This window comes from Bos grunniens, chromosome 17 (genome assembly GCF_055505025.1).
Source record: "Bos grunniens cultivar Pamir isolate PY7600 chromosome 17, Bosgru_T2T1.0, whole genome shotgun sequence".
Lineage (NCBI taxonomy): Eukaryota > Metazoa > Chordata > Mammalia > Artiodactyla > Bovidae > Bos > Bos grunniens.
Genome location: NC_141181.1, coordinates 51,764,140 through 51,791,817, shown reverse-complemented (window position 1 = coordinate 51,791,817; position 27,678 = coordinate 51,764,140). Strand labels below are relative to the sequence as shown.

The following is a 27,678-nucleotide window of genomic DNA, read 5'->3' as shown; positions in this document are numbered from 1 at the left end:
CCAAAAAGAATGACTCCAGGCTACAACTTGGATGAACCTCAGAAACATGATGCTGAGTGCAAGAAGCTGGTTGCAAAAGGCCATGTACTGCATGATTCCAATTACAAGAAATTCCCCCAAGAGGCAAATCCGTAGACATAGAAGATGAGTGGGTGCCAGGGGCTGGAGGGTGGGGGATAAGGACTGACTGCTAATGGCCTGGGGTTTCTTCTTGGGGTAGTTGACAATATTCTGGAATTAAACAGTGCTGATGATCACATAACTGTGAATGTACTAAAAATAAATCACTTCAATGGCTGAATTGCATGGCTGTGAATCATATCTCAGTAAAGCCATGAAATTAAAAGATGCTTACTCCTTGGAAGGAAAGTTATGACCAACCTAGATAGCATATTCAAAAGCAGAGACATTACTTTGCCAACAAAGGTCCATCTAGTCAAGGCTATGGTTTTTCCAGTGGTCACTGTGAAGAAAGCTGAGCGCTGAAGAATTGATGCTTTTGAACTGTGGTGTTGGAGAACTCTTGAGAATCCCTTGGACTGCAAGGAGATCCAACCAGTCCATTCTGAAGGAGATCAGCCCTGGGATTTCTTTGGAAGGAATGATGCTAAAGCTGAAACTCCAATACTTTGGCCACCTCTTGCAAAGAGTTGACTCACTGGAAAAGACTCTGATGCTGGGAGGGATTGGGGGCAGGAGGAGAAGGGGACGACAGAGGATGAGATGGCTGGATGGCATCACTGACTCGATGGACTTGATTGAGTCTGAGTGAACTCCGGGAGTTGGTGATGGACAGGGAGGCCTGGTGTGATGCAATTCATGGGGTTGCAAAGAGTTGGACACGACTGAGCGACTGAACTGAACTGAACTGAAAGCTGTTACAAGGAAAAGATAATGAATATACTCCTTGCTGGCCACAAAATCAAGGGTTTGATATATTAAGTATATTGTTTCAATGAACAATAAAGTAATAATGCTATACTATTATCTATTGTATAAAATATTTGAAAATGCAAATTTTAAAGTTAAAATATAAACTTTCATATCTATGTGAATATAATTTTATATGGACACAAAATATGCTTTTATGATACAAATAAAAAGCCAAGTGTCTGTGTCTCACTCTGATTGTCAACGAACCAGGGCCCTTGCCCTGTCCTGGTTTCCCGGTGGTTCCTTGTCCAGGCAGCGGGCAGGCAGATTGGAGGGAAGCAGGGATCACCCTCAAATGCCCTCAGCAGGCACCAGCTGGGGGTGTGCATGGAGGCCCAGACCCCTCTCTCTTGAGCCCCCCCAACCCTACCCAGGGAGGCAAGAGCTCAGTGGGGGCTGCAGCCATGGGCACAGTACTTCACAGCTGACAAGATGATAGTAGCCTGACCGCTCACTGTGAAGAGGGCAGCATCCAAGAGCAAGGGCCTGGATCCTGATCTTTAACAAGCCCGAGGGGCCTGAGCCTCCCCACCACCCCTGAGGGGCGGGAAGATGCCTGGCGCTCACGTGGCCCCCAAACTGCCTCATCCCACCTCCACAGCGGCAGGAGCCACCACCTCCAGGAGCTCTCCTCACAGTATCGCCCTCCCTCTGTTCTCTTTCCTTTGTTTTCTTGGAAGACAGGGCGTTTATTTTCCTCCCTAGAGACCGGGGCAGGGTAGGGGCTCTCGGAGCCTGGCACTGTGCACGTGACCTGGGCCGGGAGGGGCAGGGGCGGGGGCTGGGGAGAAGCTGGGTGGCAGGGGAAGCCGGCAACTTGGCTGAGAGCAGCTGGGGCCCTGCCCCCTAACGCTGAAGTTCAAGACTCCACGTCTCAGTTCAAATCCCACCACTGGCCAGATGACTTGACCAACTGTGCCTGACTCAGTTTCCTCATCTGTAAAATGGGTGTGAGAACAGTCGCTCCCTCCAGCGACTGTCCTGTGGGTAGGACACGGGAAGGCACAGGAAGCCGTGACAACAACGCCTAGCGCTGAGCAGCCTGGGCATCTTCTCATCCCTGGGATTTTCTTCCTGCCCCGGAAGACCAGGGCTGGGGAGGGAGCAGGGCCCCAGGGGACTCTGGGTCTGCAACAGTACGTCCCTTCTCTGCTGAGCCCCCTCCCCAAATTCCTCATTATCGCTGGGCTGGGATAATCCCCGGCTGCCAGGCTGGGGCTAGGAAAGCAGGATTGTGAAGATCCACAAAGGCATGGTCATGCTGGTTTCCCATGCCCCCAAGATAAAACCCCACTCCTCGCTTCAACCCCCGAGGCCCTGTGGGGCCAAGTAGAGCCAGGACCCTGCCCACCTCTGTGACCTCCTCTCGTGCCCTCTCCCCTTTCCCTCACTCGCTCCGCTCTCTGCCACAAGCCTCTTTGCCGTCTATCCAACACAAGCTCGTGAGGCCATAGGATCTTTGCATTGGCTGTTCTCTCTGCAGACTTTCCCTCCGTGTCTCATACTCTGTGTTTCCATCATCTTTCAATGTCACCTCCTCAGGCAGGTCTCCCTGACTGCCCCTCACACTCCCTCCATGACCAATCTCTCCCTCATCCGCTTATCACACGAGCATTCCCTTTATTCCATTGCTGTTCCAATTCCGTACTAATCACTCCCAGTGAAATGTAAGCTTCCTGGAGCCAGGACCTCATTTGTCGCTGCTCCCCTTGAGCCCAGGATGGTACCTGGCACACCCCAGTGCCTAGTTAATCATTTATGGAATAGAGAAATAAAGGAGAAATTGCTGTTACATTCTTTTGAAATTCCAGGGGCTCGGAAGTGCCTACATTCCAACCTCCTCGTGGAGTGAACTTTGGGGGCTCCTGAAGCAGTTCCAAAGGAAGGGAGTAACTCCTTTCATTGAGCATCTTACTGTGGGCTCGGAACTCCATTCTCCTCCCAAGCAGCCCGTAAGTGGGGATACCCACACCCATCTTATGGGTGAAAAAACTGAGGTCCAGCAAGGCCAAGGCACTTCTGAAGGCCCAGCCCTGTCAGAAAGTGCCCAGCACCGTCTCTGGGAAACGGAACAGGCGGGGGCAGGCAAGCTCAAGGCTCTGCAATCAAAGCCACTATCTCTGGCCGCTAGCCAAGAAAACTCCCAGGCGGAGCTGTCTGGCAGAAAGCAATGGAGAGTAAAAAGCAGGATATGATTTTCTCTCCCAAAGCCGTACGGGCACGGGCCAGAACGCAGTGCATCTTGTGTCTTGTCCAGGGACGCCCAGTGCACTGCGCTGAGACTGCCAGGCGGGAGGCAGGGCTGTGGGCAGGAGGCCAGGACCTGGGGTCGCCCACCGATCTCTCTGGGGCGGTGAGGGAGGTGGTGCTGGCTGCCAGGGCGCACTCTGACGCATCTCGCCTGCGTCCTCCGGCGCCCGCCTGGCCCTGTGCGGCCACGGCCGGGGCAGGAGGGAGGGGTGGCGGACTGCCAGCCAGGAAGAGGTCAGGGGGCTGGCCCGAGTCCAACCTCACCCTGAGGGTGGGGGACTGGCCTCGGTCACAGAGGGCGTGACAAACCAGGTGTCCTGACTCCCAGCCCAGGGCTCCTGGTCCCGAGGGACCAAAGGCTGGACGCTCAGGCAGGAAGAGTGGACAGGAGCCAGACCCAGCTGGGGGAGAGAAGGACACATCCCTGGGTGGGGCTGAGGTTGTGCGGGGAGAGGCTCAAAGTAGGCTGCGGGGCTTCAGGCCTGGCCCGAGAGGTCCAGGGGGAAGCTGTTGGGACCCAGGCCAACCCTCCAAGCTGTCCAGCCCAGGCAGGCCATCTGCACCCAAAACACAGACTCCAGGAGGCCGCTTATCAGCGTGGCTGTCCCATGAGCTCAACGCTCTTCCCGCTAAGAGCAGAAACGTGTGTTTCCATGACTCTGTCTCTGTGGCCAGCGGGAGTAGGGTGGGGAGCCGCCCACCCTAACCCCATTACCCAGGCACAAAGAGCGAGACTCTGGCCCAGGGCCTTCCCCAGCAGATCAGGCCACCGTGAACTCTTGTTTTCCGAGCTGCGCCCACTAGGCAGGAAACTTAGGACCTCCGGGCCCCCAGAAACCTGCTGGCCAGACTGCTGCTTATCCAAGAGCCATACAAGTGGGCTGAGGGTCCTGCCAGGGACCAGAGGTAGCTCACTGAACACGTGGGGACCCAGTGAGCTCTGACCAAGTCCGGTTTTCACATGAAACATTCTAGAATTTGCCATCTCCTCATGCCCCAAGGTGAATCACAGAGCAGAGGAAATGGCTCCCAGTGAACCGGTCAGATTTGAAAGTCAGATTTTCCTCTCTCGCGCGCTGCCCAGAAGTTTTCCGAGAGACGTGAAAGGAGCGAAAACAGACTGCACTGTTTTCAGTCAAAATAAAAATGACCGGCCCGCCTCACTAGAAAACAATTCCTTAAGCCGCCCAGATGCAAGCGGGCGTGGATCTCCGCAGCCCTGCCCTTTGCTGCCCACACTGGGCCCCGAGTGGGGCCTGCCAGCTTCCGCTCTGGCCAGGGTCTCGGGGACCCTCAGCGGGCAGAAGATGAACTGGCCAGGATCCCGGGCATCTGCCACTTGCCCCCATGTCCACCGCCACCAGCCTCACCAGGACATCCCCAAGGCTGCCTCACAAAGTGCATCCCTCTGCCACTCTGGCCCCCATTAAATCTACCCCCTCACACAGCTGGCAAGTTTCAGAACCTGAGACGCACCCCAAGTCTCAGGCATGAGCTGCGGAGGTCTCATTGTCCTGAGAACAAAATGCAGCCACCCACCCAGCCTGGAGGCCCTGCAAGGTGGGCTGGTCTGCTGAATCGTGCAGGCTCAGTCCCACCTCCGGCTTCTGCACTTGCTGGTTCCACCGTGTTGAGGGTAAAACTTTGTCTCTCCAAGTCTGTTCAAGTCCTAAGAGCCAAATACCTGTGAATGTGAACTTCTCTGGAAATAGGCTGTTTGCAAATGTGATGCAATTAAGAGGAGGTCCTGAGGGTGGACCCTCATCCAAGGACTGACATCCTTACAGCAAAAGGGAAATGTGGGCACAGGGACACATGGAGAGCGTGTCATGGGACCACAAAGTGACGCATCTACAAGCTGAGGATGGCCGGCACCACCAGAGGCTGGAGGAGGCGGGAAGGAGCCTTCAGGGGGCGTGGCCCTGCCGATGCCACTCTGGGGTGGTCCTTGGTGGCGGCAGCTCTGGAAGCTAACCCATGCTGTCACCCTACTTCTCCCCACCCAGGCTCAGCTCAGAGGCCACCGCTAATGGGGGACCCACCCCATCAATGCTGCCCTGTCCCAACATCGGAATTCCTGCCAGACGGAGAACACTTAGTGGTGGCCCCCTCTCCCTCCAAGGGCAGGCGTGGAATCAGCCTCGTGTGCCGTTGCCTCGGTACACAGGTGATGCTCAGTAAGTGCTTACAGAATGAGACGACAAAGCCAGCGCGCTCACCTGTTCTTGTCGCCGCCCTCGGGCTCGTCCACCTCGTCGGCGCTGCAGGTGGCACTGGAGTCACTGTCCTGGGGGGCGCCTGAGCCCTTGGCTGCAGGGCCTTTGCCCCCAGAGCCGCTGGCCTCCTTCTTCTCCACCTTGAGTGCCCCCTCGGGCGCAGCCTCCACCGAGGCCTCCGGGCCCGCCTTCACCTTGTCGGGCCCCTCTCCGGCGGCCTCCTCCTCGCACTCACTCTTGACAGGCTCCACGGGGTGCGCTTCGCCCGGCTCCTCCGTCTTGGCCTTGCCCACGTCGGCCGCCAGCTCTGGGGCCACGGGGGGCTTCTGTTCCTCCCCCTCCTCGGTTGAGGGGGCGGCTGAGGCCTCTTCCTCCTTCTCCTCCTTGGGGACCACGGGAGGGGGCGTGGCGGGTGACTGGGGTGCTGGTGGGGGTGTGGGCGGACCGGTGGCTTCGGGGGCCGGGGCGGGCTCGGTGGGGGCCGGGGTGTCCTCGGGCGGCGGGGTGGGCGGCTCGGGAGGTGGTGCATCCGTGCCCGGGGCGGGCGGGGGCTTGGGCCCGTTCTGCCCCGTGTCCTTGGCGGCCTCGGTGCGGGGTGAGGGGACGCTCTCGGTGTCGGAGCTGTTGTTGACGGCAGCTGCGGGGAGAAAGCAAAGATGGGGTGAGTGGTGTCAGGGGGCGCTCAGGCTCGAGACAGGCAGGGCCCTGCCCATGCTCCTCTCACCACCCGATGACCCTGACTGTGCAGCCTGGTTCTGGGTAGTTCAGGGGGCTGCAGTCCCATCCCTGGACACCAAACAGCTCCGAGGCTCCTACACGCCTGAGCAGCCCGCCTGGCCCCTCCCAGACCTCTGTCCTCCTCTCCACCTGCTGACCCTGGAGGAGCCCAGGACCTGTTAACTTCCGATCCCCGGAGTGGCTGGGTGGGTGGCCAGCACCCTATGGAGCCAGGCCAGGGGCAGCCAGGGGTGCAGGCTTTCGTTCTGGGGTCTCCTTGTTCTCATCGGAGCTGCAGCCCTGGCTCTGCCCCTGCTGTCACAGTGACCTCCTGGCCTCGCTTTCCCCATCTGTAGAGTGGGGAGAACAGTTCCCACCTCACAGGGGTTGCGGCACACAGGGTGACACCTGCTAACTGTCCGCTGTTGTGTCATCACTGTCGTCCTCATATAACACGGCCAGTGAACCTGGAGGAGCTCACGGGGAGAGGGTCCACACCAACTACAGCCCCTGGCCACTGTCCACAGGGCTGGTATGCAGCAGGTGCACAGGAAGTGCTGATCGAATGACAGTGTGCACAGATGAAGGGAAAGGGGACCTCAGCTCCAGACCTGGCTCCTTAGCCTCAACCACGACTCCTCTCGCTTCTTTGGGTTTCAATTTTCCTCACTTTCTACAAAATGGGGACATTTGAAACCTCCCTCCCCCACACTTGCTGTAGGAGAAACATAAGTGGGTAAGAGTCACAGGTGGACACACTAGTAAGAGATCAACAGAACAGTCAAGTTGAGTGCACTGATCTGCAGGTGTGAGCCAGGGAACAGCATGGGGAACAGACACTGCACTGAGGAGGGGGAACAGAGACGGTGGTGGCACCAGCAGTGGGGCTCACAGGCAGAGGTGTGCTCACAGAGGTGGAGCCCCTCATAGACAACAGGGAACCTGGGGGTGCCCCCCACCCCGGCCTGGCCCTACCCCCACCCCACCCCCCAAGGCCAGCTGGCCACATTCATACCTGGGCCACTGCATTCCCCTCTGGGGACCTCGTTCCCAGAGGCGTGTAAGGCTGGAAGGAAGTGAGAGAAGGGTTAGAAGCGAGGTGGTATGAGCAGCAGGTGGGGAGGGAGGAGAATTTGGGGCCAGGCAGGCAGGGAGGACCTACAACCCTGTCCCAAAAGCCCGCAGCCCAGAACACTCCTAGGTGTCCTTGGACAAGTCACTGGCCTTCTCTGGTTCCCGGCTCCAGGGTCCTAGGGGTGGGGTGCTGGCCTCAGAGCGGGGCAGGGCTGGAGGGAGAGGCCTGTGAGGCTACCCGGCCCTGTCTCACCCCTCAGACGTGGAGCCAGGCCAGCAGGGGCTGCCAGTGCCCTGCAAAAACACTTCTTTCAGGCTTTACTGCCTCCAGACTCCCACCTCTCCTGTCTCTTGCCTTCCTTCAAGGCCCAGAGCAAAGGCTGCTCCTCCCAGAAATGACCATCCCAACAACAGCAACACAGGCTTGCTCTGTGGGTGTTGGGCTCTGGGCAAAGTGCTTCACACACATAACTCACTCTCAATAACCTCTAAGTTAGAGATCATCATCACCACTCTGCTTTGCAGATGCAGAAACAGAGAGGTTGAGTCGCTTGTCCCAGGCCACACTGCATGGGGGCAGGACAGGGTTGACCCCAGCATCCTGTATCCCTCACCACGGGGTTCCTGACCCTGTCTTCTGACTCCGGCAATGTCACTCCCTCTTTTCACATTGTCAGACCACAGGACGAAGGGGGCCAGCACTGAGGTCCTCTGGACAAATGGCTTAGCCCCAGAGTCTGTGTTCATCTACAAAATAAGTGGTTTATGCCTGGCTCTCTCCCTTACCCAGCAGCTTATCTCTGTCAGGGATTCTCAGGTATAAGCGTGCCTGAGGGTCGTGAAGACTCAGACGGCTGGGCCTACTACCGAAACATTTCTCACTCAGTCGGTCCAGGTGGGGCCCAAGAATCAGTATTTCTGACAAGCTTAAATCCTGGTCCCAAACAGGCCAACTGGCTTCCTTGGATAACTTCCTGTGTCTCAGAGTCCTTGTCTATTAAATGGGGTGACGACAGCACCCGTTGAGCTGCTGTGATGATTAAAGGGAATAATTCACGGCTGATGCTCTTATTACAACCACAGTCTTTACTGGAGAAACTACAAGGTGAAATGGACCACTCCTCCCTCCCCTGGACTCATCTCCAGCCTGGATACAAGGCCCTTGCTGCCTACCCTCTGGAGGGGTCTGTGGTGCTACTGGGATATTCTAGATGGTTCCATCGGAGAGACCTCAGGCTCTAACCTGGGACCTACCTCCCCTCCCCTATCCTGGTCACAAGGGACAGGTTTACACAGCAAACGCCAATCGGACTGGCAGATTCCAAGTCTACCAGCTATGTGACACCCTATGTGAGTAATTCTCCTCTCCCTCCCCACATGAGGCCTCGGTTTCCTCATCTGTAAGATGGGACTGTCACCTGGTACCTTGGGCAGACTCTTCTCAACTGCCTCCCTTGATGTGCTCAGGGCTGCCAGGTGGTCACAGAAGCCCTGGGTTCAGCAGACCAGCCAAGAATGCCCATCTCCCATCCTTGATGGGGCGTGTGAACCATACAGGGGACAGGGAACTCACTACCTCAAAATTCTCTAACTGGGCAACATCTGTTCTGCTTTTAATGCTGAGCCAAAGTCTGGCTTCCTTTAACTTTCCCACCAAGCCTGCATCCTGCCCACACACAGCCGGGAGGATATTTAAAGAGGAGAGTGGGTTCCTGCTCCCCAGGTTCCCTTTTCCTGGTTACAGACCCAGGACTCAGAATTCAAGGACCTGAGGGATTTGGAGCCTTCCATCAGAAACTGGTCAGGCCTCTAGCCAACCTGGCCTGGAGAGACCCAGTGCTGGTGAGGAGGCCAGACTCAGCACCCCAGGTCACCCCCAAAGTAAGACAACACCAACCAAATGGGCCAATTCTTCATTTTCAACCTGGAAGTAGGATTCAGGCTGGTGAATGCACTGCAGGCTGGCGTAACTTGGATTTATTTGCATGTCTTGCTTACAGAGCGGGGGTGATTCACACCTTCCTTGCAAATGCTGGCAGAAGTTTGGGAGTTTAAACGCAGGGGCAAGCAGACAAGAGCGACAGGAGGGGAACCTGGCAGGAGATGGGACAGGAGGAGAGGTGGGGCCCTTCACTAAGAACCTGAGGCCCCGCGGGGGAGTTCAGGCCGGCAGGATGGCAGAAGGAGAAGCAGACACATTTAGTGAAGCGGGGGGCGGGGGCCTTCAGGGGTGTTGTGTGGGGGGTCTTCAGGGTTGTCATGCCTTGAGGGACTGGTGTAGAACAAGTAAAAGGGAGAGGACTGGGGGCCAAAGGCAGAGTAATCAGTGACCAAGGATGCAAGCCTGCCCTCGGGCAGCCTGGTGTGACTTCCACATCTATAAATGCTATTTGCATAGTGGAGCCGGGTGTTACATGGGGGCCAGGCTCCGAAGTTGAGTGACCATCTTGTGCAGTCGAAATCCTCCTTTTGAGAAGCGGGCAGAACTGAGAGCAAAATTTAAATATTAATTCTCACTCTCTCTTTGGCAGCCCTCACCAGGTGGCAGAATTCATCTAAGATCCAGGCCGACGACGCAATTCTGGGGTGCCTGGTGCAACTGCCCCCAGCCTCAGCGCCCCCAGGCAGAAAGCTGGGGGCTGTGCAGTTTATCATTCAAATTCAGACACTTGGGAGCAAAATGAAGCATAATTACATAACTTTTGAATACTTATCTACCAACGGTATTCGTTCTGCTTACATTGCTCAAGTTGTAAAATAATGTATATTAGTCGCTCAGTCTTGTCCTGACTCTGTACAACCCCATGGACTGTAGCCCACCAGACTCCTCTGTCCATGGGATTCTCCAGGCAAGAATACTGGAGTCTAAAATAATGGTTCAGGTCAGAAAACTATTTTTATGGACTTCTCTGGTGGTCCAGTGGTTAAGACTCCACGCTTCTACTGCAAGGGGCACAAGTCTGATTCCTGGTTGAAGAGCTAAGATCCCGCATGCTATGTAGTGTGGTCAAAAAAAAAAAAAAAACTATTTTCAAAAATAAACAATTTTTTCCCCTAAAATGTGATACCAGATATGCTGGCAAGATAATAGGTGTCACCAGAACTGGATATGTCCTGGATGTGTAGGGTCACCAAGCACAAGATTGAACTCACAGGGAGCAGGAGTATAGAATGAACAAGTGTCCTGTGACTGCAGAGAGGCAGATTACCGTGATTATTGTTCCCACTGTCACCACCATCGTCACCACCACCACCATTGTCACCATCACCACCATCGTCACCGTCACCACCACCGTCACCATCACCACCATGATCATCACCACCATCGTCACTAGCACCATCACCACCATCACCACTACCACCATCATAACCATCACCACCACCACCACCATCGTCACTATCACCATCACCATCATGATCGTCACCACCACCACCGTCACCATCACTACCATCGTCACCACCACCATGATCACCACCATCATCACCATCGTCACCATCACCATCGTCACCATGATCATCACCACCATTGTCACTATCACCATCACCATCACTGTCACCATCACCACCACCGTCACCATCACCACCACCACCGTCACCTTCACTACCATCATCACCATCACCACCATCGTCACCATCACTACCATCTTCACCACCACCATGATCACCACCACCATTGTCACTAAAACCATAACCATAGTCACCGTCACTACCATTGTCACCATCACCACCACCGTCACCATCACCATCACCACTACCATCGTCACCATCACCACCATGATCATCACCACCATTGTCACTAAAACCATAACCATCGTCACCGTCACTACCATTGTCACCATCACCACCACCGTCACCATCACCACTACCATCGTCACCATCACCACCATCGTCACCATCACCACCATCATCACCACCATGATCGTCACCATCACGATCGCCCTCTCCCCTTGGGGCAGTCCAGGCCCCTTCTCAGCAGGACCCAGGCATTTCTGGAAGAGGCCAGCTCCCACGGCCCACCCTCACCTTCCGCCTCCTCCGCCATCTCCTCTTCATTTCCGCTCACGCCCGACGCCTCCATCTCCTCGTCCTCCACTACGGGTGGGAAGGCGGCCTCCTCACTGGCAGCGGCCGGGGCTTTCTTCTTCTTCCTCCGTGCATTCCTCTCCTTCTCCTAGGGCACAGGGATAGCGGCAGGTCAGGGTCAGCACCAGGGCCAGGACCTGGGCTGCCAGCCCAGGGACTCCCAGAGCCAGAAGCCTGCCATAGCTGCTAGGGACAGTGATCCCGGCCACTGTCCCAAGGGCACTCTTCCCCGCTTGCGCCCCAGTTGCACGGCCAGACATGCCAGTGGTTATTTTTACCCACAGCTTCATTCTTCCGTCGTGTCCCAGATACACCAGGGCGCAGCGTGGCCTAGGGGCTGCCCCGACATCCTTCCGGAACGGGTGAGGAAGGGCTGCCTCTGCCTGGAGGCCCCCTAGGACTGCTCCAGCCCTGCTGGCTGTCCAAGCCAGAGCGACGACCACACTCCCTGGAGGGCACACTGCCAGGTGGTGCAGTCAGTACACTGGAGACAATGAATGAAAGAAGCATGCCCTTGCGGCACCACCTGCCCCCAGGCTAGCTTGGGTGGCGTGTCATTTCACCCCACTGGTCTTTATAGTACACCAGGGGACAAGAAAGCACAACGAATGATGTAGTCAGGGTCTCTGCCCCTCCACAGGCCAGCTAGTCAGGGAGACAGCAATCGACACATCAATTAAAAAGAAGACTCAGAGGTAGAAGAACGGCAGCCCATGGGGACAGACAGGGTGGGGCGAGACTGCAGGGGGGTGGGGCTCAGGAAAGACTTCTCGGAAGAGGTGACATCTGAGCTGAGTCCTGAGAAGAAGCTGGCCAGACAAGGCTCTGGACGAGAGTGGCCCAGGTGGAAGGAACTGCAAGTACAGAGGCTGGAGGTGGAACCAGCAGGGTGGTTCGAGGAACAGAAAGAAGGCCCTTGGTCACCAGCCTTTCACTTCCCTCCACACCTCCCTGCCCCCGTCTGGTCCCCAGAAGCCCTGCTCCCCACTCTGGGAGCCAGGGGCTCACCCCCAGCCTGGGCACAAATCCTCCTTGACAGCTCCCATCTTTGCACCTCACTGTGCCAGGTGCCCCAGGAGGATGTCTCTTTACCCCCAGGCTGAGCCAGGCAGAGGTTCAGAAAGCGTTTGTTGATTGACTTACTGAGTGACTAAATGGGCAGCATCGGGGGCCTGAACACACAGCTGGCAGAGTCAGGGCACGTGTGGAGGCAGCGTGTGCTGGGGATCCGAAGTCACCAGGGACTCCTAGGGGGGTGGACTGGCCCCTAAGAGGGGACCCACCCGAATACCGCCAGTGTGATGGGAGGGGCCGCAGCCTGAACCCTTTGGGTTCCCAAGGAAGGAGATGGAACCTAAATGCTCCTCGACGTGTCAACAGCTCCCAGCAAAGCCTCTTACCCTGGATTGACTAGGTTCCTCCCAGAATAAACGTCCCTGGTGGCTCAGAGGTTAAAGCATCTGCCTCCAATGCGGGAGACCTGGGTTCGATCCCTGGGTCGGGAAGATCCCTTGGAGAAAGGCATGGCAACCCACTCCAGTATTCTTGCCTGGAGAATTCCATGGACAGAGGAGCCCCATAGGCTACAGTCCAAGGGGTCGAAAAGAGCCAGACACGACTGAGCGACTTCACTTTCACTTTCACTTTGAACCCTAGAATGGAACCTTACTTAGAAATGAGCTCTTTGCATATGTAATTATGTGAGATGAGGTCTTATTAGGTGAGAAAAAGAAGAAAGAAGAAGGTTGCTCAGTCGTATCCGACTCTTTGCAACCCCATGGACTATACAGTCCATGGAATTCTCCAGGCCAGAATACTGGAGTGGGTAGCCATTTCTTTCTCCAGCGCATCTTCCCAACCCAGGGATCAAACCCCAGGTCTCCTGGATTGCAGCCGGATTCTTTACCAACTGAGCTATTAGGGAAGCCTGGAGAATCCCAGGGACGGGGGAGCCTGGTGGGCTGCTGTCTATGGGGTTGCACAGAGTCGGACACGACTGAAGTGACTTAGCAGCAGCAGCAGCAGTAACTGAGCTATGAGGAAGGACCCTAAATCCAATATGACTGGTGTCCTTAGAAGAAGAGAGAATCTCGGACATAGAAGCACCCAGAGCCGCCAGCTGAGGAATGTTTGGGATTGTGGGCTGGCCCCATAAGCTGGGATAGCAGGGGGGCCTCCCCTGGAGCCTTCAGAACGAGCAGAACCCTGCCGACACCTGGATTTCAGACTTCTAGCCTCTAGGATTGCAAGATAGCAAGTTTCTGTACCAGTCTGCGGTACGCTATTACAGGGAAAAGGGCACTAATGCACCTCCCCTCTGCCAGTTCCCAGCCCCATGCAGCCCAACTCACTCTCGGACAAATGCCGCATCAACTCCAGGTGCCAGCAGGCCCTGCCCAGCCTGGCCCCTTACCATGCAGGGCCGCGAGCAGGCCTCAGGGGTCCCCAAGCCCCAGCCCCTGCCCAGGAGTCAGATCACTTCCTGTCCTGTCTCCTTCCTGAGCAAACGGGGCTCCTCGGAGTGCAGCCACTCAGAGTATAGGGAGGAAGAGGGAAAAGTCCGTTTGCCCGTTAGTCACGGTTTCCGTCACCAGCACTCGGCCAGGGCTGCAGCCCCACCCTGCCAAACGTCCACCGGGCTCCTGGGCACGCCCAGCTCCACCGCCATCTGCCCGCCTCCAGGGGCTGGTGCAGCCCAGCCCCAAATCCTGAGCTTCTCCCGGGAAGGTCCCCCAGCTAGAGCTTGCGAGGACACGAGAAAGTTGTGTGGCATGTGGGTTCTGTGGGTGCGGCTGAGGGTTCCCGCTTCTTCCCCAATCTATTTTTAGCAGACAGGGACCCACTTGAGTGTTTGGGGCTGGGTGATCAGCTGCCTGGGGGGCTGGGTCAGGGGTAACACTTGGAGCCTCACAGGGAACAGGGGCTTCCTGTGGGCTAGGCAGGGAGGCACCTCCTGGGGAAACCGAGGTCCCTTGGACCCACAGCCCAGGCCATGTCGTCCCAAGCCGAGTGAGTATGATGTCTAGACTGGAATTTCCCCAACACCGGGTCTGAGACGCTGGTGGACTTTGTGTCCCAGCAATCATACCAAATCCTTCCACACGCGGCCCCAAACCCTGGAATTGAGAGTTGTGTATGGAACAGGAGATGCTGGCGATACTAGTGTTAGTGACTACAGCTGATGTTTATTAAGCACCTACTGTGTGCCAGGCCTTCTCTACTTACAAATTTCCTGGCTCTGCACATCTACTCTGCAAGTCACAGAATTCTGCTCCCTGCTTTAAACTCTCCAGCCATTCCCGAGAACCCACAATATAAAAACTCAAGTCCTCCCCACTCCATACAGTCCAGTGTAATTTAGATCTAGACCCCACTCAGCTCTCTAACTGGTTTACCTTCCAGGTCTTCTACAAACACTGCCCTTCTTATGCAGATGTGCTCACAATGCCCTGGCCACAGGACCTTTGCACTGGTCATTCTTCTGGCTGAACATCCTTCTCCCAGACACCCACAATGCCCACCTCCATCAGGGTTTTACTCGTACATCACCTCCCCAGAGAGGTCTTCCCTGATTACTCCATCAAAATGAGCTAATCTCACTCCCCATCAATCACTTTCTACTACTATCCCTCATCATAACATCTTCAGATCACAATCAGAAATCATCTGTGTGTTAACGCTAATTTGTCTTTCCAGCTAGAACTAACCTCTCGAGGGCTGGTACCTTTGTTCTCAGCTGAATTCCCAGCACACCTAGAACAGAGCCTGGCGCAGAATAGGCACTCTGTAACTACTTCTTTAGATACACGAAACTGATAGACAAAGCCACTAGCTCAGAGAGGCAAAGACACCTGCCCAAGATCGCACAGCTCACGGGGTCGAGAAGTTCAGACTTCACTGCAGGTCAGGTTCAAGCACTTCCCTGCCTGACCATCTCTCTCTATTCAGGCCTGGGCAGCTTCAGATGGAAGAGGCAACAGAGGAAAACAAGGCGAGGCGGGGGATGGGTTGAGACAGACAGAGACGGAGAGACACGGAAGCTGAGCCCCAGGGCCTGGATTCACAGATGGGAGGAAAGGGTAACCTTCGGCCATTAGCAGGGGGAGGGAAAACCTCGGAGAAGTCACCAGTGCCAGATGTTACATAACTCTGGGACGTGTTCCGCCTGCCCACCCGACCCTGCTTCCTGCTGACGTTGTCGGTGGCCACACTCAGGCAAGGTCTGGCGCAAGGCAGGAGGGGACACCCCCTGACCCCCTGCTTCCCCTACTGCTTCCTCCGTTGGCGGAGGGTGACATGTCTTCCTGAGCTCCAGACAGGGTCTGGCCGGCAGCCAGAGGTGGCTGCCCCTGCCTCAGGAATCATAAGGACCTGTCTCCCTCCCGGGATGTGCAGGGTGCGGGGCAGCATCTTGTGAGGCCTGGCTGCACTCTCCAGTGACGCGGAACTCACCCCTGCATGCCGGGTGGCCACTGTCAGGATGGATGGACCCAGGGCTGATGGGGCCCCACATCCCTCAGTGTACTTTCTCCGCAGCCTTCGACATAAGTCCACTCCCTCGCAGTCAGCAGGGAAAGAGAGCCAACCCCACTCTCCCAAACAGCCCTTTCTCATCCACAAGTGACTGGCCAGGTTCACCCATCTGCTGGCCTCAGAACATGGCCTGCTGGCCCCCACCTTCTGGGCCACTGCTTCCCACCAAGACCACCTCTGCTGAGTTCCGTGGGAGTCCTGGAACACAGGGAGGGGTCCAGAAAGGGAAGCCGGGTGCCTACAGATGTGAGTTCAAACCCTCTCTGTGGCCTTACCAGGCCCCTCTCCCATCTGACCTCAGCATCTTCACCTGAGGATGGGGTCAAGGTGACAACCTCAGGGGTCTGGGGAGGGGCCCAAGATGGTGCTCAGGGTCCCCCTGCTGCTCACACCCCCTCCTCCTCCTCAGCCTACCAGTGATGCCGCCTGTCCTCCAGCAAGTTCAGGGTCTGGGGACAAGGAGGACAACCGTCTCTATCAACTTTGGCTGCGCTTTGCTGGAACCCGCACAATCTACCTCAAGCCCAGCCCCCACCGGGTGGCCTCTCAGCTCACAAACCTTCAATGATTCCCAGTGTCCATTAAAGAAAGACTCAGTTCCTCAGCCCAGCAGGAAACCCCACCCACATGTATATGGATGGCACCTGCCATTTCTTCCGTGGCACATAGTAGGCACTCAGTAAAGCCATGCCGAGCGTGCAAGGGGGGTGAGGTCCGATACTTATTAAGCATTGATCAAGGACCACGCCTGGCCCTTTACAAGTAGGAAAGCCTCTGCAGCTCACAGCAACCCCACGAGGCGGGCCGGTCTTACCTCCTTTAAAGCGAGGCTGAGTGCCACGGGCACCACCAGTCAGGAGGCAGCAGAGCTCTGTGTGCCCTTTAGCCCAGGGCCCCACTCTGTACCATCTGGCTAGGCTGCCTCTGGATGAGTGAATGAATGAATGAACCAATCGATTAATGAACCAATTCCTCAGGCAATCCAGGAGTGGACATACTCTACACCCAATCAACAACCAAGAGAGATGCGACACCCCATCTCTCAGTGCACTTTCTCTGCAGCCTTCAATGTAAGTCCACTCCTTCGCAGTCAGCAGGGAAGGAGTGCATTTACATTGTCCAGTCATCCAAGCCACCAGGCACCAGGTGGCCACGGGCAATTCACTACTGAACCCGCCAACACTGCCACCGCCACATGGCTCTCAGTGAGGGACGCTTACGACATGCCAGGAACACTTCTAAGCACCCCACGCCCATTTCACTCAAACCATTCCCACAGCAGCCCTTTGAGGTGGACATGTGTGTGCTCAGTCGTGTCTGACTCTTTGTGACCCCATGGACTACAGCCTGTCAGGCTCCTCTGTCCATGGGGATTCTCCAGGCAAGAATACTGGTCTCTTCGAGGGGATTTTCCCCACCCAGGGATCGAACCCATGTCTCTTGTGCCTCCTGCATTGGCAGGTAGATTCTTTATCAACTACGCCACCTGGGAAACCCACTTTGAGGTAAGAATTATCCCCATTTCATAAGTGGGGAAACTAAGGCCCAGAGAAGACAAACCACTCACCCAAGGTTGCAGAGCTAGAAAGCATCAGAATCTGCATTTGAATCTGGGTGTCTGGGGCGAGTCCCTACCATGGCTTTTCCTGCACATATTATTCAAGAGAGCACTTGAATAACACCCTTGAGAAGAAAAGCGGGGGGCCAGTGGCTTTAAAATAAAAACGATGCCGATACCACTGCTAGTAGTTAGGGCAGCCTGAGTTCTAGGAGTAAGGGTTGTCATTATCATTTACAGATGAGGAAACTGAGGCTCGTGGGGTGAAGCTACTACCCAAGGTCACAGGTGTCAATTCATGAAACCAGGACTTGATTTCACTTTCTCCCAGAAGACGAGCCACACCACCTATCCAGCTAGTACCTCTGGTTCCCCAACCCACCCTCTCAAGTTCTGGGGTCTTCAGGGGTGCAGCAGGGCCGTGCCCCAACGAAACCTGGAAAGTGAGGCTGTGGGCCAGCAAGCTGTGAGAGGAGACTCCTGTAACCCAATAGCCTGGGGAAGGCACGCTGGTGTGTGGGCTCTGGGCTGGGCTGAGCAGGGAATGGGAGGGGGAGGGGAGAGGCAGGGAGGACTGACAGGTCAGAGGGAGGAGGGGAGGGAGCAGGAAGAAGGCCTTTCTGTCCCTGGGGGATGTCAGGGCCAGCCCCTGCCCTTGGTGTGTACAGGTGACCTGCCACCCACCTCCAACCACCACCGCCACCTTGTGCTACGGGATCTTAACAAGCGTTGTGTTAGAGACCAGGTGCCCCTCAGCCTCAGCCCTCACCATCTTCCTCCCTGAAGAAACCAGAGTCCTGGAAAATCTAGAAGACCAGCAGAGCTCCTCGTGTTTGAGCGAGCCCTGCCTGGAGCTTGAGGAGGAACAGAGGAGCACTGGGAACCAACTGTAGAGCAAGCAGGGGAGGGGCAGGAGGCACAGCCCGACCGGACACAATGGGGACGGGGTGCAGGCAGGGGCCTGACCCAGTGAAGCCTGCACGTGGGCCTCAGCCCTGACCACAGGGCCATGGCAATAGCATCTTCCTCCAACCAAGAATACTCAGGGGGCTGGGAGTGGGTGGGCTAAGTTGTTTAGTCATGTCGAACTCTTTGCGACCCCATAGACTGTGGCCAGGCTCCCCTGTCCGTGGGATTCTCCAGGCAAGAATACTGGGGTGGGCCGCAATTCCCTCCTCCAGGGGATCTTCCTGACCCAAAGATTGAACCCATGTCTCTTATGTCTCCTGCACTGGCAGGCACGTTCTTTACCAACTGCACCACCAGGGAAGCCCAGGGGGCTGGGGAGTGATGTCCTCAGATTTAGCACAGCGCTCCAGAGCATTCAAGGAGGGAGATTTTGGTCCCTGATCCGCCTGCCACACTGTGTGACCCCAGCAGCTTGCTTGCCCTCTCTGGACCACGGTGGGCTGCATGAGGAGCAATTCAACCCCCACCCCCCAGACAGACTGCACATACTTCGAACCCAGCAGAAGCCGCCCAACCATGGGGAACTGGGGTGTGGAGAGCTGTGTGTCTCCCTCCTGCACCTTCACATCTGCAAGGAACTACACAGCCTGCCGACCAGAGGCATGAGTCCTCAGGTCACGTAGCTGTGGGTTCACCCCCAAGTCAGCTGTTTATGAGGCTGGCTGAGTCTCAGTTTCCCCAGATCTGAAATGATGACCATGCTTGACATGTCACAAGTGTGCCCAAAAGGGGAAGAGAGAGGGATGGAGGGAGGGAGAGAGAGAGGAGGAAGAGAGGGAGGCAGAGAGAGAGAGGGAAAAGAAAAGGGAAAAAAAAGAGAGAGAAGAAAAGATGCCGCCCCCAAATGGCCCTGTAACAGCTTCCCAGTAACAGCTGCGGAGGAAGTGTGCAGACCATTCATAGGAGCAGTGAGGCGAGCCCGCCCCTTCTGTGCTCCTGGGGGAGGGAGAGCTCAGAGCTGCTTCTCCAGTCCCCTGGAGGACAGGGCTGGGCCGGCTGCTCCCCAGGGTGGCCCTGAGACTGTGAGTTCAAATGGGAGTGGGGGGAGATGCTGACTTAGGGTTCATCTGCCCCGGGTCTTCATTCCAATGTGCTGACAGCCCCAAGTCCCTGGTGAGTCAGTGCCTTGACCCACCACGCTCCTTCCTTCCTCCCTGCCCGGAGCTCAAGGCCCTCAGAGGGGTCTGACCGGGGAGTGCTAGTGAGGAGGGGGCGGGGTGGGGGGTGGTGGAGCCCGGGAGGCGGGAGGGTGGGCCTGTCCATTGAAGTACCCAGGAGGGATGCTGATGGCATGGGATCAATCCCAGCAGCATTCCAGGGGGACCACTGAGCAAGAACCGGGAGGGGCTGAATCCTGAGCGAGACCTGGTGTTAAGACCCCTCCCTGCCCAGGGCTCCGGGGCTGCAGCGACCACATGGGCCCACGGTGTGACCCCAGTGGGGAAGGAGGGGAGAGGAGGTTGGGGGGGGACTCACCATCTTCAGCTTGTGCTGCTGTAGAATCTCATCCAGGTTCTGCCTCTTCTTGTAGTTGAAGTAGAAGTTCTTACACTGGGACACGGTCTTGGAGCCCACCATCCGGGCGATGGCCGACCAGTTCCGGCCGTGTTCCAGGAGACCTATGGGAGGAGGACGGCAGATGAGGGGCACGTCAGGGGGGCTGGAAGGGCAGAGAGGGCCTGTGTCCATGGCATGGAGAGCAGAGCCCCAGGCCAAAAAACAGCCCTGATCCCGGGCCTCAGGCTCACTGCACCGGTCCAGGGTTTCTGGGAAGAGACACACATGGGATTGGGCTGGTGGGGGAGGGCACAAGAAGGAGGAGGCTGGGCTCCCTGAGAGAGGCCTGGGCTCCAGGAACTGGAAGGGCAGGTGGGAACAGCCAGGGTGCACCCCCACTGAGGTCACCATCAAGGGTTCTGGGGGCTGAGGGCTGAGGTCAGGGGCACAGACCCCGCCCAGGGCCCCACCTCTCCTCCTCCCCTGCCGGTCGTGACCCGGCACTGACACTCGCTCACAGCTGCAGACGAGGAGGCCTCGGGAGACCGGGCTGTTTTCCGGCCGCACCGGGCCAGGGAAAGGAAGGAACGTGTGAGCAGGGGTGGGAGGGTGGAGTTCGGGTGGGGGTGAATCAGGCCAGGAGCCTCCGCGCCCAGGTTAACCGGGGCAACCCCAAGCTCCCCTGGGACACCTAAAGGCCCACCCTGGACTCGGGCCCCATCAGGTTGGTTCAGGATCTGGGGTGGACTTGCCCCCACAAATCACAGCCACCCTCATCTCCATGAGCTTCTCACACAGCCTCAGAGATTCCTGATGTGGGGAGAAACCCCTAGGAATTTGCAGGCACCACCCCAGACTCACCTAGGACAGAGAAAGCTCCCTCCACGCCCACAGACTTGGGCCAGAGCTGCGCCTCCAGCCCCTATTCCATTTTCAACACCGTGAATGCCAGGCTCAGCAGAAATGCAGTCCCCCCGACCCCCCCACCCCGCCTCAAGCCGGCCCTGAGTCTCAGCTCATCTGCCCGCCGTGCTCCGAGTACAAGGGCTCGCCTCACATCAGCCGGTGCCTCTACGTTTTTATGTCTCGTATCTCCTGGTGGGCAGCGTGCATTGTGCGCCCAGGTCAGCCCGAGCAGGGAGGGCCTGCCCCCGCTCCTGACGGCTGCAGGAGGGGCTGAGGGGACGTTCCAGCCTCCAGGGGCTGCGGGGCAGGACTGGGCCCCCAGAGGGCAGCAGGAACGAAGCCTGAGTCACGTTGCTGGGAACAGAGCAGCCTCTGAGCCCCGGAGCTAGACTCCTAACGACTAGCGAAAGATTTCCCATAACGAAGTTTGAGGTCGTCTTCCTTGAATCAAATCAAGCTGCAAGCCAGGAGGGCTATATTTTGCAGGGGTGGGAGCCTGAGGGGCTGACATTCTGACTGTCGATATTTTCTTTCATTCATTCATCCATCCATCCATCCCTCCATCTACCCATTCATTCAAACATATGCCGGCGGCTTGCTACATACAAGGCTCACACAGAAATAAAACAGCATCAAAAACAACATCAACAAACCACCGTGTCACATGGCTGAGCAACCTGGAGTTTGCAAAGCCCTTCAAAGATTTGGTTCCCTCTTATCCTTGCTGTCGAGGCCACGGCCGTTTTCACATCCCCTGGACGGGAGGGAAACCGATGCTCCAGAGATCAGAGCAACTCACAAGCTCATGGGGTGGACCATGGGGCCGAGTGGACGTGGGGACCGGCTCCCGCCTGTAGGCCCAGCTGGGTGGGGGAGGGGGTGCTGGACTGACAGGCCACCTGCTCCCCTGCGGAGGCCACCGAGCCACGTGGCTTCACGGCCGCTGCTCAGGGTTCCTCAAGGACAGGCACGGGGCGGGGGGTTGGGGGGGGGTTGGTGGGGTGGGGGGAGCCGAGGCGTGGGATCAAGTGTAACCCAGCCCCCTGACCTTTCCCGCCGCCTGCGCCAGCAGCAGCTGCCACTTCCAGAGAACCTGGCCGAGGACGACGGGGACGCGTTTATTTATATTTCCCCAACCGGGGCCAAGAGAGCCCAGGCAAACACGTTGGGCCGGAACCCCGGGAGGGAGAGGGCGGGTCTCCCATCTGGGCCTGCTGGGGGGGTAAGTATGTGGGGGGTAGGGGGGGTGGACAAGGACCCAGGGGGTGGCTGGACCCCAGGGAGGTTGACATTTACAAACTGGACACACAAATAAGGAGATGGCGTGGAGTTGGCTGAGAAGCTGAGGTTCTAATTAACTCCACTCGTGGCAGCAGCAGGGGCTTGGGGAGCAGGGGGGGTGTTGCCCAGCCCTGCCTGAAAGCTGCCTGGGAAGGACCGCTGGACTACGCCATCCCGAAGCCCTGCCCAGACTTGCTGTGTGTGGTCCCCGCCATTCCCTCTGCTCTCTGGGCCTCAGTTTCTTTAAGTGCTGTGCAAAGAGCTGGGGTGAGTGTCCTAATATTACCAGCCAGGACACCTAGGGTTGGGGTGGACGGGTATGGGGTGTCTTCTGGTTCTGAGAACCCAGACCAAGGGTGCTGGGCACAGGGAGATGCCCTGTAGACCTCATGAACCTGATGAGGCGTAAAGCCCCTACCCCTCGACCTGGAGAGAGCACCTCTGAGCACACACTGTCCAGGACCCCTCCCAGATCCACCTCAACACAGACCTCCTTCCTGGGGAGCCCCCACCCGACAGCCAGAGAGGCTGGGAAGGGGCCCTAGAAGAAAGTGAGGGTGGGACCCCACGGTAGAGAAACCCCGAGTCCCCCCCCCCAGCCTGAGGTCCTTGTCACCCCTGGGGTCCCCGTCACCGTGGCCCAAAAGCTCCCCCAATCCCCAGTCCCCTCCCCGGAGCCACTCACTCACATCCTCTCATCTGCGTCTCCCCCTCGGCCAAGTTTTCCGGAAACATACGGCTTGGAGGATGCTCCAGGGATCGGAGCTGGGAGCAGCGGGCTGGGAGGCGGGAGGCTGGGCGGCCGTGGTGCCGGCTCCGCAAGGCTTCTGGCTGGCGTCTGCTGGCGGCTCAGCTCAGCCTCACATCCTTCTCGTCCAACGGCGGCGCGAGGGAGGAGGGAGGGAGGGAGAGGGAGGAGAGAGGAGGGAGGAGGGAGGGGCCGGGCGGTGGGAGGGGCCGGGCGGCGGAGGGCGGCAGGCAGAGGCTGGCTCCGGGGAGGGCGGGGAAGCAGCTCCGTGCTGCGCGCGCAGGCCCGCCGCCCGCCGTGGTGGCCCAGGGCTCCTCCGGCAGCGCTGCCACCCCTGAGCCGTCTCCCCCCCACACCCCCCCCGCTCCCGGCAGCTGCGGGCATGCGAGGTGCCCTTCGCCTGATGGGGGAGGGCGGCGGGAAGTTGTCGGCTGTGTGCTCGGTGCCCCGTGCCAGGCGTCACCAGGGAGCACCGCGTCCGCGCCTCCTCCGGGCACCGACGTGCCCAGCGTGGGCGCTTAGCCCCAGACCCCTGACGCCCCCACCGGGGAGAAACCAAAGACCCCACCCCCACCCCCACCGCCTGTCCGGCAGCCTCGCCGCGGCGCACAAGGACTCGGCCGATCTTCCTGCTGCCTGACCCAGCGAGACGCGTCAGGGCTGAATGTGACCTCCAGACGGAGGCTCCCGGGAGCGGGTGGGCGGGGGAGCGTGGCAGAAGCCCAGGTTCAGAAGGGGGCGGGCCAACTTGGCACTGGCCTCCCCCTCCCTCTCTCCCCATCCGTGGCGGTGGCGGCGTCAGCAGCGGTAAGAACAGATGAGAGTTCAGAAAAACAGAGCTTTTCCACCCCGGCAAGCAGCCGGGGAGCAAACAGCTTCTTCCGCCGTCATTCCCCTGTGCGCTGGTTCCACCTGTGGTCTGACCCCCTTCCCGCCTGACTGCTGCCAGGGCGGCCAGGCCCATCGTGGGGGACTCTAGAAGACTGGATGGGCTGGAAGGGGGCGGTGGGTGGGCAGGGCTAGGTTCGCCTTCTAGGAGGAAACTTAGAATCTGAGGGGATTCTTCCAAATGCAAATGAGACCTCCAACCCCTGAGGATGGGAGGGGGGAGGGTCTGGAGTCCTTAGAGAGCTCTCTGCTCCCCGAGGGTCTTGGGGCCATGGCTACCTTTTTCTTCCCTCTCTGGGACACCCAGGTCAGCCTGTGCCCCATAAAAAACACCTGCTACAGATGCCCCAGGCAGCTCCCAGGGAGTTGAAAGTTAACTGAGTTGAACTTTGGAGCGAGATCCAGGTCATGAACGATATCTTCAACTCCCGGGTCATTGACCTGCTCATCCCTTCTGCCTTCAAGCCTTTCCATCCTGCCCACAAAACCCAAGGAACAACAGTCCACCCCTGTCCCACCACCTTGCCCACAGACCTCGCCGGGGGCCCTGGGGCACACCCCCAGGGAGGACAACAGAGCCCAACCGTGCTGGGGAGCTGGACATCCCACCCGAGTCCCACGATCCTTTCCCTGCAAGGGAGGCCCAAGGGAGCTTCTAAGGATGCCAATCCAATCGGGTCACTCCTCTGCTTCAGATTTGCCAGTGATGACCCAATGCTCTTGGAATAACACCCAAAGGCTTTGGCGTGGTGCGTGAGGCCCTGCAGACTCGCCCCGCTCCCGTTGTCCAACTTGATTCCTACCTCTCCCCTTGCTCCAGCCACCCACCAGGACCTTTCCTGCCCAGCCCCTAGGTGTGCCCCAGGGCATCTGTACTCAACTGTCCCTGCTGCTTGCATGGCTTTTTCACAGATCTCCTTCTGCCTTCCTTCACTTCTCAGCTTCAAGGGACAGCTCCTCAGAGAAGCCTGCTGTGACCACTCTTTCCAAAGCTCTCCTCCCAGCCACCCTGCTGTCATGGGGTTTTGGTATCTCCAGAGCACTTATCGCTGCTCCCTGAAATTATCTCCTTGGCTCCGCTGCTCACTGAGGGCAGTGTCTCTGCACCCACAACTGCTAGGTATGCAGGAGGCACCCAGCAAATGAATAAAGCTCCAGATACCCTAGGCGTGTGGGTTTGGGGGCTCACTGGGCATCCCCCAGGTGCCTCTGCTACCTTGCTGGGGCCCCCAGCTTCAGAGAGGAGTGGGCTGAGCGTTTATCCCCATGGGGGGTCCTGAACATTCCCCAGAAGAGAAGGGAGGGAGTGCCCCCCTCTCACACCAGGGGCCCGCCCTCACGTACTCTGTGCCCCAGACAGCAGATTCTGCCAACATCCCCTGTGGTTTGGATTCCCCGACCTCACTTCTAATTTCTAAGGAAGGAGTTTCGTTCTGAAGCGTCCGGGAGGCAGGAACTAGGAAGTGAAATTGACCAAGACAGGAAGTCAAGCCAGGAGGTCTGAGTCATGGAGCGCAGAAAGAGGCGAAGGAGCAGGGGGTAGCCGCAGAGGTGATGGTGGGCGGGGGGGGGGGGGGGGGGTTCCCTGTGAAGGGGCTTGGCCTGGCCGCTCTGGCTGCCCTGGCTACCCTCAGCAGGGAGCTTCTCATACACTGTCTGGGGGCCTGAGACAAACTGTTCTCACGGGAGCAGTGTCTAAGCCCCCATCAACTCAAGTACACAGGCCCCCAAAAAGGCCTTGTCCCTGTCATGTCCCTCCCCAAGGTGCTACCCTCTCAGGGTCCCCACTGCAGGCAGCTCTCATCTCTAGGGTCTGCAAACCTGCACCAATTACACCCCCCAACCCCACCATGGGCATGTTCTGATAACCTGAGGGCGGAAGTACACCCGCGGGCAGTACCACACTGCCATCCATCTGCATCCTGGGAATTTCACAGCTGCACCCCGGCCCCCCCGCCCCGGAAACTAGCATCCGCCCCCCAGGAAACACTTGTTTCCCACCACCCCAGCCGGCCCCCGCCAGCTCCAGCCAGCCCTGAAGTTTTCTATTCCCTCCATGAAACAGCACAGGCCACTTGCAAGAAGGACGTGTCCACAGCCCTCCCACCAACCGCTGCTTTCCAAGAGAAACTCTGGTTTGCAAAACAAGATTTTCTGCCTAAAACACTATCAAAGGAGCAGGGTAAAAAAAAAGAAAGAAAGAAAAACCAGCCGATTTAGTCCTGAGTCATGCCACTTCCTTATTTCGGAAACTCCAAGCCCTGGGCGGGTTTGACTTGGACTCAGTGCAGGGTTGGTGACCTTGCCGGGAACCTACTGTGTATCTGAGCTTCCAACACACCTCCCGCCAGTCCCCGAGGGGATTCGGCCAGACAACCTCACACCTGAACTCGGACTTACCTTTCTACTCTTTTCAAAGTAAGCCTCAGTGCCTACATTAGCCTCAGCTTCAGCTATTACATCTGCAAATCTTAGGGACAATGTGATCTCCCAACACATGATCAAAGACATTAAGATGAAAAAAATATCACCTGTGTGCAACCTGGCATCCTACCATTTTGGGCAATTATGCATTCAATGTCAAGTTTTCCAATAGAGCACAGCCAAGTGGTAAATTCTGGGGCCAAGCAACTCCAGGATATTTGTTGTACAAGCTCTGGCTCATCACTCAGCCCCTTGGGCCTCAGTTTTCCCATCTGCAAAGCAGAAGGTGTGTCTGTGTGCGTGTGTGAGTGTGTGCACACATGTGTGTCCTCAAATATGGAGAAGCCGCCTTGAAGGTCCCTTGGAGGATTAAGTAAGATCATTCATGCAAAATTCAGGGACCAGCGAGCACCGGCCACGTGCTAACAGGCATTGTCATTACTGTGCAACCTGCCTTGGGTCTCTTTCTCTGAGGAAGCACCAACTTGAATGCCCATGTGTGGATTTTGCTCCTGGAAGTTTGAGTGGGCTGGGAGATGCTTGACTTTACTTTCAAGGCTGCTGCTAAGCAACAAGAGAAGGGTCTGGAGCTTACCCTGGTATCTGGCTGGGTCCCCCAAGTTCAGGCAGAAACCCCAACTCTCTCCTCCTGAATACCAGAAGAACCCAGGTTTGGGGAACAGTGCACCCAAGATGAAGTTGAGCTCCAGCAGGAGGTGGTGACAGCTCCCCACCGATGCCAGCCCCGGGATGGTGCAGGCTCTCTTCTAATGATCTTCGTGGTCACCCCATCCCTGTCCATGAACTGTCCCCAGTCCCCACTCAACATGCTGGTCCTGTTTCCTGCTGGACCCTCACTGATCTGCGTACTCAGAAGTGACCCAGCATCCTGAACCCGGGTGCATCCATCAGCTGCCAACCCTGTGCACTGACCATGGTGTCACGCTGCTCATTGTAAGCCCCAGTGAGCATGTGCATGGCTGTCCAGGCCAAGCACACCCGCCGTTGCTCTCCCGTGGTCCCTGCAGGAAGGATGGCAGGAGGCTTTAATGACAGACGTGTGGAAGTGCAGGCCCGAGCTCCCAGGCTGGGGACTCACACCTCCCCTCCCCAAGCCCTCGACTCTTCATCCGTAAAAACTAATTAAACCAGCCAGTGTGCACAGCAAGCACTTTGGAGGTGCAAAGCAATTAGTGGTTTCTCCCTCAGTCCCCATGAAAGGAGGCGAGTTCTGCGGGCAGAGTGGGCCTGGAGTTACTGGGGGAAGAGCTCTGGGACCCACCTGGGCTCCACCCAGGCTGATGGGCTTTGCTTGGGGGCACCAGGGCCTGGTCTCTGCAGGGCCCTCCCCCGGGTCCATGCACCTTGCCCTCAGCCTCCTCACCAAGCGGGCCACTTGAGGCCAGGGAGGGGCTGGCAGTGCGGAGCTGGGCCAGTGCCTATTTCTGGTCTTGGGAATGGTGTGCCCGGGGCCTCCCCTACCCCCCTCCACAGCTGGCGCCCTGTCCACCAGAGAAGGGGGCTGGGGACCAGGAGGGGGTGCCAGCCAAGCCCAGGGCCTCCCACTTAGCTGGGTCAAGACTGCAAGCCAGGCCAGGCTG

General features: G+C 57.6%; 1 protein-coding gene across 23 annotated transcripts in view; it reads right to left on the bottom strand.

Annotated features, from left to right (window-relative positions):
- NCOR2 (nuclear receptor corepressor 2) overlaps positions 1-27,678 on the bottom strand; it is a 236,352-nt gene that overhangs the window by 39,828 nt on the left and 168,846 nt on the right. For 19 of the 23 annotated variants that reach the window (XM_086347286.1, XM_086347298.1, XM_086347301.1 and 16 more), the window contains exons 18-21: positions 19,810-19,952; positions 11,214-11,361; positions 7,132-7,182; positions 5,403-6,036 (exon numbers count right to left, since the gene is read on the bottom strand). In XM_086347286.1, coding sequence (XP_086203412.1) covers positions 5,403-6,036; positions 7,132-7,182; positions 11,214-11,361; positions 19,810-19,952 — 976 coding nt within the window. Of the gene's footprint in view, positions 1-5,402; positions 6,037-7,131; positions 7,183-11,213; positions 11,362-19,809; positions 19,953-22,706; positions 22,917-27,678 lie in introns of those variants that run through there. The other 4 variants (XM_086347294.1, XM_086347299.1, XM_086347305.1 and 1 more) reach the window with 2 other exon arrangements.